The following is a 19128-nucleotide window of genomic DNA, read 5'->3' as shown; positions in this document are numbered from 1 at the left end:
TTCACAACTGCGGCGCTGTGCAGACCCCGACCTCCCCCACCGCCAGCAGGAAGCGGGCAACTCGTGTGGAGCGAAGGGTCTCCCATCAATAACGGGCCATCGCCCGCCCCTCAGAACACACTCCAGCGCCGCCATCTCTCACCGGCCTCTCTTCCTTTCTGTCATGTCAACACTGGCCTTAACCAGCACCGACGCGCTTGCCATTTTGCAAAGTGGGACAGCTATGGGGCTTGTATTCTCTCTCTCTCTCTTTCTCTCTCTCTCTCTCTCGCCCCCCTACCCTACCAACCATGCCTGGCTCATGCCATCCACTGGAGCACATAGTCAGACTTTTGATTCAGCCCTGTGAGATGATTAGAGCTCTTCCAGAAAATGGCGCAAGAAAGGGGCCCCGTGGACAAGACAGAGAGGGTAACGGGACAGGGGAGAGAGGGTAACAGAACAGGGGTCTGGTGGACAGGGGAGAGAGGGTAACGGACAGGGGTCTGGTGGACAGGGGGGAGAGGGTAACGGGACAGGGGTCTGGTGGACAGGGGAGAGAGGGTAACGGGACAGGGGTCTGGTGGACAGGGGGAGAGAGGGTAACGGGACAGGGTCTGGTGGACAGGGGGGAGAGGGTAACGGGACAGGGGTCTGGTGGACAGGGGGGGAGAGGGGTAACGGGACAGGGGTCTGGTGGACAGGGGGGAGAGGGTAACGGGACAGGGGTCTGGTGGACAGGGGGAGGAGAGGGTAACGGGACAGGGGTCTGGTGGACAGGGGGGAGAGGGTAACGGGACAGGGGTCTGGTGGACAGGGGGGAGAGGGTAACGGGACAGGGGTCTGGTGGACAGGGGAGAGAGGGTAACGGGACAGGGGTCTGGTGGACAGGGGGGAGAGGGTAACGGGACAGGGGTCTGGTGGACAGGGGTCTGGTGGACAGGGGAGAGAGGGTAACGGGACAGGGGTCTGGTGGACAGGGGCGAGAGGGTAACGGGACAGGGGTCTGGTGGACAGGGGCAAGAGGGTAACGGGGACAGGGGTCTGGTGGACAGGGGTCTGGTGGACAGGGGGGAGAGGGTAACGGGACAGGGGTCTGGTGGACAGGGGTCTGGTGGACAGGGGGGAGAGGGTAACGGGACAGGGGTCTGGTGGACAGGGGTCTGGTGGACGGGGGCGAGGAGGGTAACGGGACAGGGGTCTGGTGGACAGGGGTCTGGTGGACAGGGGTCTGGTGGACAGGGGCAAAAAGGGTAACGGGACAGGGGTCTGGTGGACAGGGGTCTGGTGGACAGGGGGGAGAGGGTAACGGGACAGGGGTCTGGTGGACAGGGGTCTGGTGGACAGGGGCGAGAGGTTAACGGGACAGGGGTCTGGTGGACAGGGGTCTGGTGGACGGGGGCGAGAGGGTAACGGGACAGGGGTCTGGTGGACAGGGGTCTGGTGGACGGGGGCGAGAGGGTAACGGGACAGGGGTCTGGTGGACAGGGGTCTGGTGGACGGGGGGCGAGAGGGGTAACGGGACAGGGGTCTGGTGGACAGGGGTCTGGTGGACGGGGGCGGGGAGAGGGTAACGGGACAGGGGTCTGGTGGACAGGGGTCTGGGTGGACGGGGGGCGATGAGGGTAACGGGACAGGGGTCTGGTGGACAGGGGTCTGGTGGACGGGGGCGAGAGGGGTAACGGGACAGGGGTCTGGTGGACAGGGGTCTGGTGGACAGGGGTCTGGTGGACGGGGGCGAGAGGGGTAACGGGACAGGGGTCTGGTGGACAGGGGTTCTGGTGGACGGGGGTCTGGTGGACAGGGGTCTGTGGACAGGGGTCTGGTGGACGGGGGCGAGAGGGGTAACGGGACAGGGGTCTGGTGGACAGGGGTCTGGTGGACGGGGGCGAGAGGGTAACGGGACAGGGGTCTGGTGGACAGGGGTCTGGGTGGAAGGGGGCGAGAGGGTAACGGGACAGGGGTATGGTGGACAGGGGTCTGGTGGACGGGGGCGAGAGGGTAACGGGACAGGGGTCTGGTGGACAGGGGTCTGGTGGACAGGGGTCTGGTGGACGGGGGGCGAGAGGGTAACGGGACAGGGGTCTGGTGGACAGGGGGTCTTGGTGGACGGGGGCGAGAGGGTAACGGGACAGGGGTCTGGTGGACAGGGGTCTGGTGGACGGGGGCGATGAGGGTAACGGGACAGGGGTCTGGTGGACAGGGGTCTGGTGGACAGGGGTCTGGTGGACAGGGGTCTGGTGGACGGGGGCGAGAGGGTAACGGGGACAGGGGTCTGGTGGACAGGGGGTCTGGTGGACGGGGGTCTGGTGGACAGGGGTCTGGTGGACAGGGGTCTGGTGGACGGGGGCGAGAGTGGTAACGGGACAGGGGTCTGGTGGACAGGGGTCTGGTGGACGGGGGAGAGAGAGGGTAACGGGACAGGGGTCTGGTGGACAGGGGTCTGGTGGACGGGGGGCTGAGAGGGTAACGGGACAGGGGTCTGGTGGACAGGGGTCTGGTGGACGGGGGGCGAGAGGGTAACGGGACAGGGGTCTGGTGGACAGGGGTCTGGTGGACAGGGGTCTGGTGGACGGGGGGCGAGGAGGGTAACGGGACAGGGGTCTGGTGGACAGGGGTCTGGTGGACGGGGGCGAGAGGGTAACGGGACAGGGGTCTGGTGGACAGGGGTCTGGTGGACGGGGGCGAGAGGGGTAACGGGACAGGGGTCTGGTGGACAGGGGTCTGGTGGACGGGGGCGAGAGGATAACGGGACAGGGGTCCAGGGCTGGCAGGCAGCAGCTCCAGAGGTGCGAAGTGGAAAACCATCACGGTTGATCCCTGGGAATTCCAGGTGCAGACGGGGGGTGGAGGCACTCTACATCGCCTTTGGCACAGCAAGTACCACAGAGGAGAAAACTCGAGGAGGTGGGGGGCAGATGGAGCAGGAGGGAGGGCAGAGAGGATGTGGGGGGCGAGGCTGAGATGTCCGCTCTTCCGCACAGCCACCCAAGAGGGAGACAGAAGCGGCGTTGAGCTGCGGTGTGAAGGACATCTCCTTAGCAACATCTATCTCGTGGTAACTTGCCTCACCAAACAAACCGTTGCAAAAATATAAAATGCCCTTACGTAGTGATAATTAGCAGTGCTTTGCAAAAGGAAATCCTCCTGGTGATCAATACAGCCTAAATTGGCAGGAGGCTTTAATTATGCACTGGAGTCCTTCCACTTCTCTGGGCACCCTCGTAAAAATAGCCAAGAAGCAACGAAACACAAGGCTGAAAAATACAAGCTGTTTAAAACTCAGTCACCATGATACAGTCAACAAAGTGCATGTGACTCAACACGCCGTAACATCCCTTGGATGGTAGTGTTTGTTTATGTTTGTTAATGAGGGCAGTTGCACAGAGTGAGCGCCTGTACGCCCCCATCAGCATGCAAGAACAAACATGGAAAGTAGCTGAAAGAGAGGGAGAAAGGGAGAGGGAGAAAGAGAGGGAGAGAGGAAAACATAGGGGTAAAGGAGGGAAAAAGACAGACAGAAATAGAGTAATAAAGAGAAGGAGAGAGAGAGGAAGGTGTAAAGGAGAGAGAAGGGGAGAGAGAGGACAGCATCAGACAAGCCGGTTCACACTCACAGAGTAGTCACAGTCACACTGACTACTGACTACTCATCTGACTACTGATTTGCTGGTCCGAAAGACCAGCAAGAGACCTGGGGGGGCCAAGTTCAATATTTTGCCTGAGAAGCTATAAAAAGATTTTGATGTTTGACACCGATCCCCCATCACAATACCCTCCTCCAGCCTTACGCACGCACATGGTGCAAAAAAGAGTGAAGAAAAAAAAAAGAAGAAGGAAAAAAAAAATCATTTCACACTCTGGCAGAGGCGGCGGGTTTTCTAAGGGTTTTCCAAACCTCTCCGCCACAGTTTGGGACCGCTGGATGTTTCCAGTCAGGGGGCTCCTCCCCTCCCCTTTCCCACCCGCGTCCCCCCCTGCCAGACTCTCCCTCCCGCCTCCCAGAGCTCCGATTCCGCTCCGCACCGCCTGCCAACATTGTTTGTCCTATGGCCAAGAGCAGCATAGCCTTGTGTGAGATGAGAGGGAACTTCCTCCGCGACCCCCTCCTCAGCTCATTCATTAGCCGTAGCCTTGCCTCGGTCTCCGAGGCGTTAGGCCCGCACTGACTAATGCCCCCGAGCTGAACTGACACTGACTGCCTTGAAGGTAAGCGGGAGGTGAACCCAGAGGTCCGGGGCAGCGGGCTTGTTGCTCCGGCCCCTCCTGCCTGCACGCTCGGCCTGATGGGAGCGCGTGGGGGGGGACACCGACCGAGGGGAGGTACCTGGGAAGTGAGGGAGGGCCACACATCAAGACCTTCATCTTCCAATTCCTACTGAAAGGAATTCTCAGCCTCAGGGAGCGCGGAGGTCTCCTCTCTCAGCCTTCGCCTCATCCTGGCCCGTGCCTTGGAGAGCCCTTTTTCGACGTCTATCATGGGTGACTTCTATGGGAAGGCACAGCGAGGTATAAATCTGCCATCTCTGCCAGCATTCCCGCTTATTCCCATAGCAAACAATAGGCAGGGTTGGTGGCCGAGGAGCCAACTGCCAAAAAAACTCTGATTTGACTCCGATGTCGCTGGACGGTGGGTGGGGGGGGGGGGGGGGGGGGGGGGGGGGGTGTTGGTATTGGTGCAAAACTGCACAGGAAAAGAGCAGGAGCAGATCGGGATCCTCTCTCACCACTATAGTCCTTCTTGCTTGGTTTGGACCATAAAACTCAGTGGACACCAGCCAGTTGGCAGCACGAAAGGGGAACTGCTGTGCACAACTGATTAATGTGAGCTGTTCGGGGACAAAGATCCCCCCTTCCAACCCCCCCCCCCCCCCCCCCCCCCCCCCCCCCCCCCCCCCCCCCCCACACACACACACACACACACACACACACACACACCCTGCCAACAGTGAAGCTTGTCCACTTGGCACAGTGGACCTCGTCTGTCTCAGCACCTGTGCAGGGTGCACACTGGGAAAAGGAAGAGTGACCGTAAATCAGATTTTGGGGCTGTCGCTACAGAACCGTGGGGCAGTGGGGTAAGAGAACTTACGACCAGCCCCGGCAGGACGGATGTTTTAAAGGACATGAAAAAGGACAAAAAACCTCCAGTTATGAAGCTGAAGGGGTCTTTATGAATTAAAAGTGAATTGTATGAACCTGCTGTACCAGTACAGCCTGGAACAGCACGTTCATCAAACGTTAGATATGGATGCCAGCAGCACTTTGTGGTGATGCTGTTTACAAACAGGGGAAAACGGAGAGGAACTCCAGCTAGAAAAACATGACCAGAGGAGAGAATCCCTCCATGTCAACATTCTGAGCCAAATCGGGTATCGCAAGACCTTCACCTGACACAGTTCTCTGTTCTTATCACTCTGAGGGAGGACGGCTTAGAGTGCCGCTAAAAACATCGCAGGATATTGTCCACACCACCTGTGGAACCTGACGTCAATTCCCCCAAGGTTCAACAACAACAGACAGGACATATATGTGGCTTTCTGTCCAAAATCACAAACGTTGACCTATTCTTGCCCTGCTGCAGACACTTTCTACTATATACTGTAGTAAAGCATATTCATGTACACCGGTGCAGACTGTGTCACTGTGCAAAACTCTAGCAACCAGTACAGAGACAAAATGTTTATTTTTGTGGAATACAGGCAATCCGCAGGTGGAAGTGCAGTGGCTAATATAGAGTGTCTAATATAGAGAGTGTCTGTTATAGAGTGTGTAGTGTAGAGACTGTCTATTATATAGAGTGTCTAATGTAGAGACTGTTATAGAGAGTGTTTAGTGTAGAGACTGTTATAGAGAGTGTCTAGTGTAGAGACTGTTATAGAGAGTGTCTAGTGTAGAGACTTATAGAGAGTGTCTAGTGTAGAAACTGTATGTTATAGAGTGTCTAGTGTATAGAGTGTCTAGTGATGAAAGTGTCTAGTATAGGAAGAGAGTGTGTAGTGTAGACAGACAGCGTCTAGTGTAGAAAGAGAGTGTGTAGTGTAGACAGTGCGTAGTTAGTGTAGAGAGAGCCATAAGTGTAGAAAGAGGGTGGCCAGTGTAGAAATAGTCTGTAGTGTGTGGTCAGCATGGAGTTGCATGTAGGGATCCCCCATACGATAGTTTCCATCCCCAAATGTTTTTGATCTCTCCAGTGAGACTTGTTACATGGCGTGCTTTTAGTTTCCTCTGGGACTGGTACGGTTAAACACCACTATCTTTCCCTCCTGGTGTCCATAGCCACCTTCTTCCATTAACCATTGGTGTAGGGTGGGGGGTTGGTAGGGGTGGGGGCGGGGGGTTGTTGGGGTGGTGGAGGTGGGTGGGTTGTGGGGGGGGGGGGGGGGGGGGGGGGGGGTTGTGAGGCAAAGGAAAACATTCCAGTGGCCCCTTGTAGCCAAAAAGGATATGCTATAATTAGTTCCAGGAGGGCGAGCGGTAGCTGAATGAAGAAAGCTGGCCTGTTTATCCAGGAATGGGATGGCAAGGCTCTTGACAAGTCCCCTCCATACTAGTGGCGGCGGCCGTGTGCCTGCACTGGGCTCCTGGGCCGTGCCAATTCATCTGTGACGAACTAAAGCCAGTAAACAGATCGCAACCCGGCCTTTCAAAGCCCTGCAGAGTCGGTCAGACACAGACACAGGGACGGGCCTGCGGACACACTCATCTGCCTGGTCCATTCATAAAAAAAAAAGAATGAAAAAAAAGGGTGGGGGTTGGAGAAAAAAAAAACAAAACAAAGTTGGTCTTCTGCCTCTGACCACGCTGGCTGCGTTAACAGGCAGATCCCTGGTGTGTGTCACACTGCTTGGATGAATGGCACCCATCTATAAGCACAGGGCTGGGGGCTTGGACCTTTCCGGGTTCCGGGAGGGGACAACCTCGTGCTCCGATGGCACGTGGCCTCTCTGACTCACCCTCATTCATAAAGTCCGGCCACAGCCTTGTCGCCAACACGCCCCCTTCTGGGCTGTGACTCGCTCTGTGTCACAGGATGTATTTAGACCTGCAGTGTTGCAGTCACCACCTCTAGTGGTATTATACTTAAGCAATAAGTCATCAATAATACATTCAATGTTTAATCTTTTTTTGCTGAATGTCTGATGCCCTTTAAGTGTGTTATTAATGTACTCAAGTACCACAATTCCTCTCTCAGTCATATTGTCGGAGTTTGCCCAATGTGTTCTCCTCACCATTGTTTCATAAAAGTTCAGCTCACAGGTGAACATGCACCATCAACAAATGCTTCACTTGCATTTTGTGTGTGTGATGGGGGTGGGGACAGGGGCCACGTGTATAGGTGTGTATACCTGCGACATACAGGCACCATGAAAGAGTGGGTGGGTGTAGGCATCAGGGCAGAAGAATGGTGCTCTGCCTCTCAGGTGGAACCCAGTGCTGGTAGCGGGCCCAGGAGAGCCACCTGGACACCACCCAGCCCGGGCGGAGCCCTCAGATCCTAGAGCCAAGCACTTTCACGTATTCAGCTCATACCAAAGTACAACATGCACTGGAAGCTAAGAGGGGGAGCAACGAGTGACCCACATCGCATTCCTGGATGATACAGTAAGCCGGGTCATGTTTTCATCCAACACAAACGCAGTCATTTCTCTGTGGAATACAACATCCCAACTAGTCCAAAATTCTGTAATGTAAATGCATAAAGAGACACAAAGTGTTCAAATGACTACAAATGACCGAAAAGTCACAAAAGTGATAAAAACTTTTACAAGTTATTCTTGTAATTAATAATGTTAATAAGTTCTAATGAATAATTATAACTTGTTTAACTGTCTCCTGATACACAAAGGATGCAAAACGCACCTCAAAACCAGCTTCCAGATTAACTCAAAATAATCAGAAATGGATTTATGGCCACTAGATGACACATAGCTTAAGACACTCAGACGAAGTTGAAATAAAATATCTTGTAAATTGCCCTCAAACAGCAGTTTCTGCCCGATTTTCACTTACTGCACAAATCTATAAAATGTCAAAAACATGCACACGCCTGCCTGGACAACCTAACTGACTCATCTGAGTCTGAACCCAGTTTGCTGTTCCCATCGCGGCTCTACTGAAAACCACCATCCAAAGTCCATCGAGCTCATGAAGCACCCAAACATGTTTCAGCACACTTCTCAATTGCTCAAGTCAGTTTGAAGGTCTGCTGGCCTGAGTGGAAAAACCACAAGGACCCACACAAACAGTGAGAGAGTGAAAGCGAGAAGAGAGAGAGAGAGAGAGAGAGAGAGAGAGAGAGAGAGAGAGAGAGAGTGAGAGAGAGAGAGAGAGAGAGGAAGCATGTTGCATTCACATTCCCTCTATCTCCTTGCTACTCTCCTGGTGACATTTTTAACTATCCCATGCCCCCCCCCATCCACACCACCCACTCTGAGCTATCAATCAAACGTGCCACTTATGAACCAATAAACACACATGGTTTTCAAGCCGCCTACAGAATCACTGCAGTGTAGCCGTGGTCAGTGCGAAGTCTAAACATTTTCTTTAACTGATAACACAAACATTTGCACAATCTTGTTCGGCGGGCACTGGCGACCTCGAGGTCCGTGGTGGATGTGCACTGGAGGCCGGGGCCTTGTCTCAGACACCAACTACACCCACCTCGGGATTACAGTGCAGTGACTGATGGCGAGTCACCACTGAAGAACATCCTTTTAGGTCATCCAGGCCCGTAAAACAGGCCCAACGCACTATAAGCATTTAATCCATGTCGCTGCCGACATACGCTGGAATTTGCAGTGAGAAGTTGCAGGTGGATGAAGCGATTAATTGCTCAAAATGGAAAGCAGAATTAGAGAAACATTTGACACCACTTCAGAACCGTCCTGAAATGGTGTAGCTCAAAACATTTCTGAAGAGTAAAATCTTACTTTTTGTTTAGAAATGAATGTGAGCTAAAGCTGAACTGACTCGGTGCCAATTCTATAATTATAAGAGATAATTACTGTGATTGCTGCCAGCTCTACAATTAGAAAAATGAGGTGAGACTGAGGTGAGACTGAGGTGAGACTGAGGTGAGACTGAGGTGAGAGAGAGGTGAGACCTACCCATTTCCTTGGTCTTCCTCTGGGCCTCTTCTCCCCTGTGCTCTCAGCTTTCTGTGAACATCAACGATTAGGAATTAGTCACATTCACCTTTTATCAGGCATCAAACTGCATAACATATCAGAAGCCAAGATAACTGTGGCATTTAACACTGCACAGTGTCATTTTAACCAAAGTGTAGTGAAGAGGGGACTTTTAGCAGAGTGGCCCCAACTGGTGCCTGGCTGTGTAAGGTACATCCAGGCCTCTGACAAGCAGCCATCCACGTCTCCCCAAGAGCTCACCAGTTGCCCCCAGTCTGGGCAGTGTAATATTTCACAGCAGGAATTTTATGCTATTCACATGTAAATGAGACGATCATTATCAGCACCCTCATGGCCTAGATAAGGGTCACACTATGATCCACTCAGTAACAGCCAGCCGATCATGTGGAATATATTTCATCAGTTTAAAAACATTTTAACTCTCTTATTTATCTCACATTATGGCCAGTGATGCCTTAGTTACCTTGAAAAAGTAATCCGATCTCTGATTGCTGATTACTCCTTTAAAAAAAATAACTTAGTTATGTTACTGATTACTTGATTTTAAAAGTAACTACATTAGATTACAAGTTACATTACTAGTTACATTCAGCAGCAAAAGGAGTTTCTCCAATACTCACTTTATTGGATGTGCATTTTTAACAGTAACAATGTATCTCCTGACATTTAAATAATGTATCTCCTGACATGTTTGTGTTATTATTAGTAAATGTATTTGTAAATGTAATACAAGCAACCTATTCAGTCAGACAGCTATTTGTTGTGAAACTAAATACAATTACAATTTCAATCATTTTCAAGTACTTTAGCCAATATTCCAGTACTTTTCAAACCTGGAACACAATACTGTCACGCTACGGTCCCCGAACCCTTCCTTTGGGGCGTGTGTTAACGTTGTCTGCGTCTATTCGTCTGTGTCAATGTCTCTCTGTGGGTGCGGGTGCGTCTTGTCATTATCCGTCTCACCTGTGGCTCGTCTCGTCATCACGTGGGGTTGATGTGGTCTGTCTATTTAATGTGCGTTCGCGCAGTGTCTTGTGCTCGTCGTTGTCTAAGTTTACACGTTGTGTGTGCGTGTTTCAATGTTAGCTGTGCGCTTACTGCGCTACTATTGTCTAAATAAAAGTGACGTCTGTCGCCACAAGAGGGATCCGTGTCTCGTCCTTCGCTGCGCTCCCAGCGTCACAGAACGACGAGCCGTCTGAGACACCCAAGTATGCCAGGCTACGTGACCCGACCAAAGAAGGGCAAGAAGCCCAGTAAGCGAGGTCACGCCTCTTCCCCTGCCCAGCACCGCAAGACCACAGCGACCCCTGAGATGATGCAGCAGGACCCTGTCTGTGCGCTCATGCTGCGTCAGGCTCAGGCGTCCTCCACCGCGGAGATGGCGGTGTATTTCCGTGAGACCGCGGAACGAATGTGGCGAGAGCGACACCCCTCGCCTTCCCGGGACCTCTCACCTCTATGGGTAGGTGCCGTGGAGATATGCGCCACCGAGAAAACCCCGGAAGGCGAGTTCTCAGAAGAAGGCTCAGAAGGCGAGGATGAGGAAGAGGAAGGCGAAGAGGAGGACCAGGCTCCCTCGGTTTGTTCCGCCCCCGCCATATACTACGGTGAGGGTGAAGAGGGAGAAGACGCCTACCCTCCGTCGATATGCGACGCCTCCACTGTGAACTATGGTGAGGAAGAGGAGGTGGAATACCCTCCGTCGGTTTGCGATGCCTCCACCGTTAACTACGGTGGTGAGGAGGAGGAGTACGAAGACGATTACCCTCCGTCGGAGTACTCCGCATCGGCTGTAGGCTACGGTGAGGAGGAGGGGGAGTACGAAGATTACCCTCCGTCGGAGTACTCCGCACCTGCCGTAGGTTACGGTGAGGAAGAGGAGGAGTACGAAGAGGAAGATCGTCCTCCGTCCGTGCACTCAGGCGTCTCAGAGTGCACGGACAGCGAACTCTACTCAGAGGACGAGGGCAGTCCGCCCCCCTCTGAGTGTTCTGCTGGGACTGTGAAGGGGAGGTGGACCCCGTCCTCAGATCGCTCCGGAGGAGAGAGGATGGACTGCTCCCGGGGTGGCAGCCCGGAGCAGCCCATGAGTTGGAGCCGGGACAGCGAGGCGACCGAGATGGAGGTGGAAGAGCCCACGGTTGACTCCAGAGGACGGTCGCGGAGCGAGACGGGCGTACCATACGGCCAGCTGGGGGGAGAGTCCGCCCGCCGCGCTGCACCCGGCGCGTCCGCCCGCCGCGCTGCACCCGGCGCGTCCGCCCGCCGCGCTGCACCCGGCGCGTCCGCCCGCCGCGCTGCACCCGGCGCAGCAAAGCCTGGAGGAGGACCGTTCGCTGCAGCACCTGCAGCTCCCGATCTCTCTCCCCTTATCGCTCTACTCCTGGCGCGTAGTCTGGCGCCTGTTTCGTGTGTGTCTGTCCCAGTGTTCGTGAGTCTGCCCGTATGTGTACCGAACCCCTTTTTCCCGTTTGTTCCTCTGTGTGTAAGTATTCCTGTTTGTGTGTTTGTGTCCGTCCCGTTAAACGTGTCTAACGTGTTTTCCCCGGTCTTCCCAGGGAGGGTGTTCTAAGCTGTTGGTGGCGGACTCTCCACCGAGGGCGGTCATCTCCCAGACGCAGGACTGGGTGCTTCGGATCCGCCCATCGACGTGGGTTCGGGGCACTCGGTCCTGTTGGCACCCCGGGACGGGTAGTGCCCTTGGTGGGGGCGTCTGTCACGCTACGGTCCCCGAACCCTTCCTTTGGGGCGTGTGTTAACGTTGTCTGCGTCTATTCGTCTGCGTCAATGTCTCTCTGTGGGTGCGGGTGCGTCTTGTCATTATCCGTCTCACCTGTGGCTCGTCTCGTCATCACGTGGGGTTGATGTGGTCTGTCTATTTAATGTGCGTTCGCGCAGTGTCTTGTGCTCGTCGTTGTCTAAGTTTACACGTTGTGTGTGCGTGTTTCAATGTTAGCTGTGCGCTTACTGCGCTACTATTGTCTAAATAAAAGTGACGTCTGTCGCCACAAGAGGGATCCGTGTCTCGTCCTTCGCTGCGCTCCCAGCGTCACAAATACAACATTAAAATTCGTCAGGTAAATGTTCCTTCCCCTGTTTTTGAGGGGTATTTCTTTAAGCAAGGTTTATACTTGAAGCGTCGCGACCGCGCGCCGAAAATGACATAATCACGGTAGCTCCGCCCCTGCGCAAAGGCCCCCCGCGCACTGTCGCTTCTCGAGGAATCACAGTGCCTCTCGAATTTTGTAACTTCGTGTGCGCCACGCTTCAGCGCAATGAACAAAGTCATGTTTGCAGGGTTCATACACATTTACAAGCTGGAATTTAGGCACTTGTACGTCACTTTCAAGGTTTATTTCAATATTTTCCAGCACCTTAACTTAACACGCAAAATGTTCAACATGTCCCAGTTCAGTACTATTAATGAAGAAGGTTTAATTGATACAGTGAGTCATCTCAAATCATCCACTTGCAGCCTTGATACATTACCAACCAAGTTTTTAAAGAATGTCTTTCCTGCAATATCTGTGAACATTCTTCAAATAGTAAATTCCTCACTCATGTCAGGTGTATTTCCGAGTGCATTAAAAACTGCAGTTGTGAAGCCTCTCTTGAAAAAGAAAACCCTAGATACAAGCTTGTTGAATAATTATAGACCAATTTCTAATCTACCATTCATTGGAAAAATAATAGAAAAAATTGTCTTCAAGCAAATTATGCACTTTCTGTCCACAAATAGCTGTCTAGACCAATTTCAGTCTGGTTTCAGACCTAATCATAGTACTGAGACTGCACTAATTAGGGTTATCAATGACATTCGGCTAAATACAGACTCAGGAAACATGTCTGTTCTTCTACTGCTCGATCTCAGCGCTGCCTTTGACACCATTGACCACAAAATTCTCATAAATAGACTTGAAAACTGGGTTGGACTCTCAGGAACTGTCCTAAAATGGTTCAGTTCATACCTTAAAGGAAGGAACTTCTTTGTGGAAATGGAGGGTAATGTTTCTGAGACTGTGCCAGTGACCTGTGGTGTACCCCAGGGTTCAATTCTTGGGCCACTCTTATTTAATTTATATATGATTCCTCTGGGTGAAATCATGCATTCTTATGGGATATCTTACCACAGCTATGCAGATGACACTCAGATCTACATGGCTCTCTGCCCAAACGACTACGGTCCCCTAGACTCACTGTGTAAATGCCTTGAGCACATAAACAAGTGGATGAAACACAACTTTCTGCAGTTAAATAAAGATAAAACGGAGATTATTTTATTTGGGAACAGCAATGAAAGACACAGACTAGCTGCCTATCTAGATTCGAGAGGCCTAAAATCTAAAGAACTAGTACGTAACCTTGGTGTACTAATGGACTCTGATCTCACCTTTAGCAGTCTGTAACGACTCATGACAAGGGGGCGGACACAAATGCGATACAGAGTGTGTTTTATTTTGAACTGAGAGCGAGACTGGTTGAATCGCGGTAACGCCGATTCGTATTGTACGAGATCGACGCGGCATGTTGGTCTTCTACACAATGCATGAAAGACTGGTTTATACACAGCAGTAAAACTCACACAGCAACGAAGGCTGAAGCACTCTGATACATAGAGATACACAACACAGTGCATGAAAGACTGGGTAATACAAAACAGTAGAACTAACAGCAACAAAGGCTGAAATAAACTTACACACATACAACATACACGAGCAACACAAAATGACAGTGACCAGGTTAACTTAATTCTTCCACTAACCTAACCATTTTACTACAAATGCAAACACGAAAGAACACACAAATTTACTACAGAGACATTACTTTAAATGCAACGACCACAGCAACAATCACTCATTCAGGATCAAACTACACATACGAAAACGGACGTTTGATTAACATACACAACCATGTAGAAAACCCGAATACAAGCTGATAGACCATCCAAAGTACGATTCATAAACACGACCCACAAAACTGACACTCGCTATAAACCAAGAAGCACAAGAATGCGAACATCGCGGAGAAATGCTATACATGGAAACACAACCCAACTGCAGAACCAACATGAAACATGGACACTTAATGACTTACAACGAAGAACTAAACCCAAGAGAATTATAAGCCTAACTAATCAAGAAAACCCCTAGGAACAGCTGTACATTAATCAATAGGGGCGGAGCGAAGAACCAAAGACATAACCACCAAAATAAACAAGGAAATCAAAAAGGGGCCGACCCTAGCAACCACGGAGGTGTGGCTCGTCAAGGGGGGGGGGGAGATAGAACGTAACATTACCCCCTCCTAAAGCGTGCCACTCCGGGGCACGCAAGAAGGACCCGAAAGGGACCCAGAGACAACAGATAAAACTGGAGGGGAAGCCAGGGACGGCCGATCAGAAATAATGGAGAAACCAAACACCGGAACCTCGGGCCTAGAGGAAGCGGACAGGTCACAACCCTCAGTAGAGACGACAGACAATGAGTCGGACTTCAGATGGGGCAGGCGACAACAGAACGGAGGGTCGTAAACAGGAACATGCCGGAACGACCCATCGATGTGCACAGAGCCTGAGGACCCCAACGCAGAGCAGGCTGAATCGTCGTCAGGGGCCCCCACAGAGGAAACAGTCACGGGAAGGGACTGAACCACAGGTCGAGACCCATCAACAGAACAGGGAAAGGGGACGGGAACAGGCCTATTCAACACAGGTGAGGACAGGGGTGAAGAACCAGACAAACTAAGATTGGGTGCAATTGATGACGCCACAACTCTATTAAATATAGACAAAACAACAGACATATGGACGGGAACAAGATAAACAAAGGAACACAATACAGGTAACCACACCGGGACAGAAACACCAAAGCCATACATATCAGGGTGTATTGAAACCAATCTTGGTATAAAAACCTGAACAGACACTGGAACCAATACATAATCTGGAATGGGGGCAGGAAATAAGGGCATACACATAGGATCCATATTAGACAGCACATTCAGAATACAAGACTGTATGTCTTCATGATTGGGCCCCTGATGTATTTCTGAAACCTTGGCAGGTCCTTGACGGACCTCAGGAACTGGAACAGTTTCATAAGGAGTCTGTATGCGTGGCGACCTGTTCCGGATAGTGGGTGCAAGAGGTAATGTCTCTGTGTCACCAGGGAGAGTCACCGATGGGGAGGCATCACCAAAAGGCAGAGCAATTGTTGCAGCCACAAGGGAAGCACCAGGAGGTTCTGTGGCCGTGGGAGCCCTGGGGTTGAAAGCGCCGGAGGGCGCGGCAGACGGCGACGAGGAGGCGCATGACAGCGCGGCAGACGGCGACGACGAGGCGCATGACAGCGCGGCAGACGGCGACGACGAGGCGCATGACAGCGCGGCAGACGGCGACGACGAGGCGCATGACAGCGCGGCAGACGGCGACGACGAGGCGCATGACAGCGCGGCAGACGGCGACGACGAGGCGCATGACAGCGCGGCAGACGGCGACGACGAGGCGCATGACAGCGCGGCAGACGGCGACGACGAGGCGCATGACAGCGCGGCAGACGGCGACGACGAGGCGCATGACAGCGCGGCAGACGGCGACGACGAGGCGCATGACAGCGCGGCAGACGGCGACGACGAGGCGCATGACAGCGCGGCAGACGACGAGGAGGCGCATGACAGCGCGGCAGACGACGAGGAGGCGCATGACAGCGCGGCAGACGACGAGGAGGCGCATGACAGCGCGGCAGACGACGGAGAACTAGAAGGCACAGATGTAAAAGCCGCTGTCGCCATAGCAACATCCAACAAAACACCCGAGTCAGTGTCAGATTGATTAGCAGGAGAAACCGCACCAAGGTCAACCTGCATAGACAAGGGAACAACTCCGAGGCCCGACTGGTTTGCTGGTAAAGTGTCCTCAAAAGCACACTGGGTCAAAGAGGTAGCCTCTCTGGTCAAGGAATCCATGGGTTCCATGGGCACAGAGTCTCCACTCAAAGGCACAGTAGCAACCGGAACTTCCTCTGAAGCAATCTCAGCACTCTGACAAAAGGTCCTCTTACATCCAACATAGTCTATGGGATCAGCACAGTGGGCGGTTAGAGTCTTATATTCCAATGTTGAACATGCAACTGGAGCTCTTGCCTGTACTTGTAACAAAGGTCCAGAGAATGGGAGAGGAACAGGGCTCTCTACACCAGAAGCAGTCAAGGCCTTTTTAGAAAAACGTTGCCTAAGAAACCCAAAAAAACCTGCAATAGACCAAGCCTCCGTTGGTCTAGTAGATAACACTAGATCTGCCCACTCTAGTGCCATACCTCTCAACCGTGATCTCATGAAGAGTACTAAAATGTTCTCCGGAGGTTTTGGGCAAATCAAATGCTCGACATACAGACTACATTGCATAATAAAAAGCCCCAAGTCACCATTTTCCCCACTGAATTCACAAGGGCAAGCCATCAAAGAAGGCAACACACCGGGTCGGCCATACACGTCTAATGACAAATCTGTTTGGATTAAGTCCAAGTGATCCTTGAAACTTATCCGATTACTAGACGAGTTCTTATTTTCCAAGGAAATTATGTCTGAAGTAATATTAGTCAAAACAGAATCACTTTGATCTCGTTCCTGAAAAGGAGGACTCGAGTGTATCTCTCTCGCTGTGTCCTGATCTGGTAAGTCATTCTGTAACGACTCATGACAAGGGGGCGGACACAAATGCGATACAGAGTGTGTTTTATTTTGAACTGAGAGCGAGACTGGTTGAATCGCGGTAACGCCGATTCGTATTGTACGAGATCGACGCGGCATGTTGGTCTTCTACACAATGCATGAAAGACTGGTTTATACACAGCAGTAAAACTCACACAGCAACGAAGGCTGAAGCACTCTGATACATAGAGATACACAACACAGTGCATGAAAGACTGGGTAATACAAAACAGTAGAACTAACAGCAACAAAGGCTGAAATAAACTTACACACATACAACATACACGAGCAACACAAAATGACAGTGACCAGGTTAACTTAATTCTTCCACTAACCTAACCATTTTACTACAAATGCAAACACGAAAGAACACACAAATTTACTACAGAGACATTACTTTAAATGCAACGACCACAGCAACAATCACTCATTCAGGATCAAACTACACATACGAAAACGGACGTTTGATTAACATACACAACCATGTAGAAAACCCGAATACAAGCTGATAGACCATCCAAAGTACGATTCATAAACACGACCCACAAAACTGACACTCGCTATAAACCAAGAAGCACAAGAATGCGAACATCGCGGAGAAATGCTATACATGGAAACACAACCCAACTGCAGAACCAACATGAAACATGGACACTTAATGACTTACAACGAAGAACTAAACCCAAGAGAATTATAAGCCTAACTAATCAAGAAAACCCCTAGGAACAGCTGTACATTAATCAATAGGGGCGGAGCGAAGAACCAAAGACATAACCACCAAAATAAACAAGGAAATCAAAAAGGGGCCGACCCTAGCAACCACGGAGGTGTGGCTCGTCAAGGGGGGGGGGGAGATAGAACGTAACACAGTCATGTCAAAGCTGTCACCAAATCAGCTTTCTATCACCTCAAAAACATCAACAAAATCAGAGATTGTATGGCTAAAGCAGACCTGGAGAAACTTATCCACGCCTTTGTTTCTAGTAGGATTGATTACTGTAATGGGCTCCTAACTGGACTCCCAAAAAAGACAATTAAACAGCTTCAGCTGATTCAAAATGCAGCTGCCAGAGTTCTCACTAGGAGTAAAAGAAGGGAGCACATCACTCCCATCCTTAAATCCTTACACTGGATACCCATATGTTACAGGATAGACTTTAAGGTACTATTACTGGTCTATAAATGTCTTAATGGTGTAGGACCAGTATATTTATTGGATGTGCTCCAACAATATGAGCCGAGCAGAACTCTCAGATCATTAGGAACTGGTCAGTTAGTGCAGCCTAAGGTAAAAACTAAACATGGAGAGGCGGCGTTTAGCTACTACGCCGCTCAGAAATGGAACCGGTTGTCAGAGAGCATTAGAAGAGCCCCAACACTAGATACCTTTAAATCCAGACTGAAAACCTTCATGTTTGAGCAGGCCTTCAGCTCAGTTTAATTACCTTTACTCTGTAACAGCACTTTTATCTTCATTAATTTAACTTCCTTTAAATCTACTGTTTTAATCATGCTTCCTATTTTAGATTTTATTGTGTTTGTCTTTATTTATGTTTAAGTCTAACATTTTATTTTTACTGTTCTTATCTTTGCTCCCCCCCTTTAGATCTTATTTACTTTTTATTATTTTATTTACTGTACTTTTTACATTCTATGTTATTTTATTATATATTTTTCTTTATATATGTGATTAATTTCTTAAATCTATTGTGTTACATTTTCTGTGTTTTCTTTTCATTTGTAAAGCACTTTGAATGACCATTGTGTATGAAAGGTGCTATATAAATAAACTTGCCTTGCCTTGCCTTGCCTAAGTTAAATATTTATACATATACTCAAATTGATTCGAAATCATTCGATTTTTTATCACATTATTTAATGATTGTTTATTTTCAAAACACCCAATCTTTACGTTCTCTCATGTTTCGCCCTGGAATTACAGCAGGCTCGTAAATATTTGTAAACGAAATACAATTACAATTTTAAGCATTTTCAAGTACTTTAGCCAAAATTCCAGCACTTTTCCAACCTGGAACACAACGCAACATTAAAATTCATCAGTTAAATGTTACATTTTTTATGGGTATTTCTTTACACTACCACCTATCGTTACGGAGAACACTGCAAAGAATGACGTGTAAACGCGCTCGCCGCTCTCACAGGTTCGCGCGCAGCGTGCGGAGTCGAGTGAGCTAGGTACTGACATCACTGATTATGGCATATGAGAAACTTTACCAGAAAAAAATATTGTGACAGTATTAGCTATCACAACAGCTTTAAGAGT

At 50.6% G+C, this 19128-nt stretch overlaps 1 protein-coding gene across 2 annotated transcripts in view; it reads right to left on the bottom strand.

The window, feature by feature from the left end:
• hmga2 (high mobility group AT-hook 2) overlaps positions 1 to 19128 on the bottom strand; it is a 44330-nt gene that overhangs the window by 19415 nt on the left and 5787 nt on the right. For both annotated transcript variants that reach the window (XM_077005028.1, XM_077005029.1), the window contains exon 3: positions 9090 to 9140. In XM_077005028.1, coding sequence (XP_076861143.1) covers positions 9090 to 9140 — 51 coding nt within the window. The remainder of the gene's footprint in view (positions 1 to 9089; positions 9141 to 19128) is intronic.

Source organism: Brachyhypopomus gauderio, chromosome 5, assembly GCF_052324685.1.
Source record: "Brachyhypopomus gauderio isolate BG-103 chromosome 5, BGAUD_0.2, whole genome shotgun sequence".
NCBI lineage: Eukaryota > Metazoa > Chordata > Actinopteri > Gymnotiformes > Hypopomidae > Brachyhypopomus > Brachyhypopomus gauderio.
The sequence above is the reverse complement of the archived record's forward strand: the minus strand, read 5'-3'. Positions and strand labels throughout refer to the sequence as shown.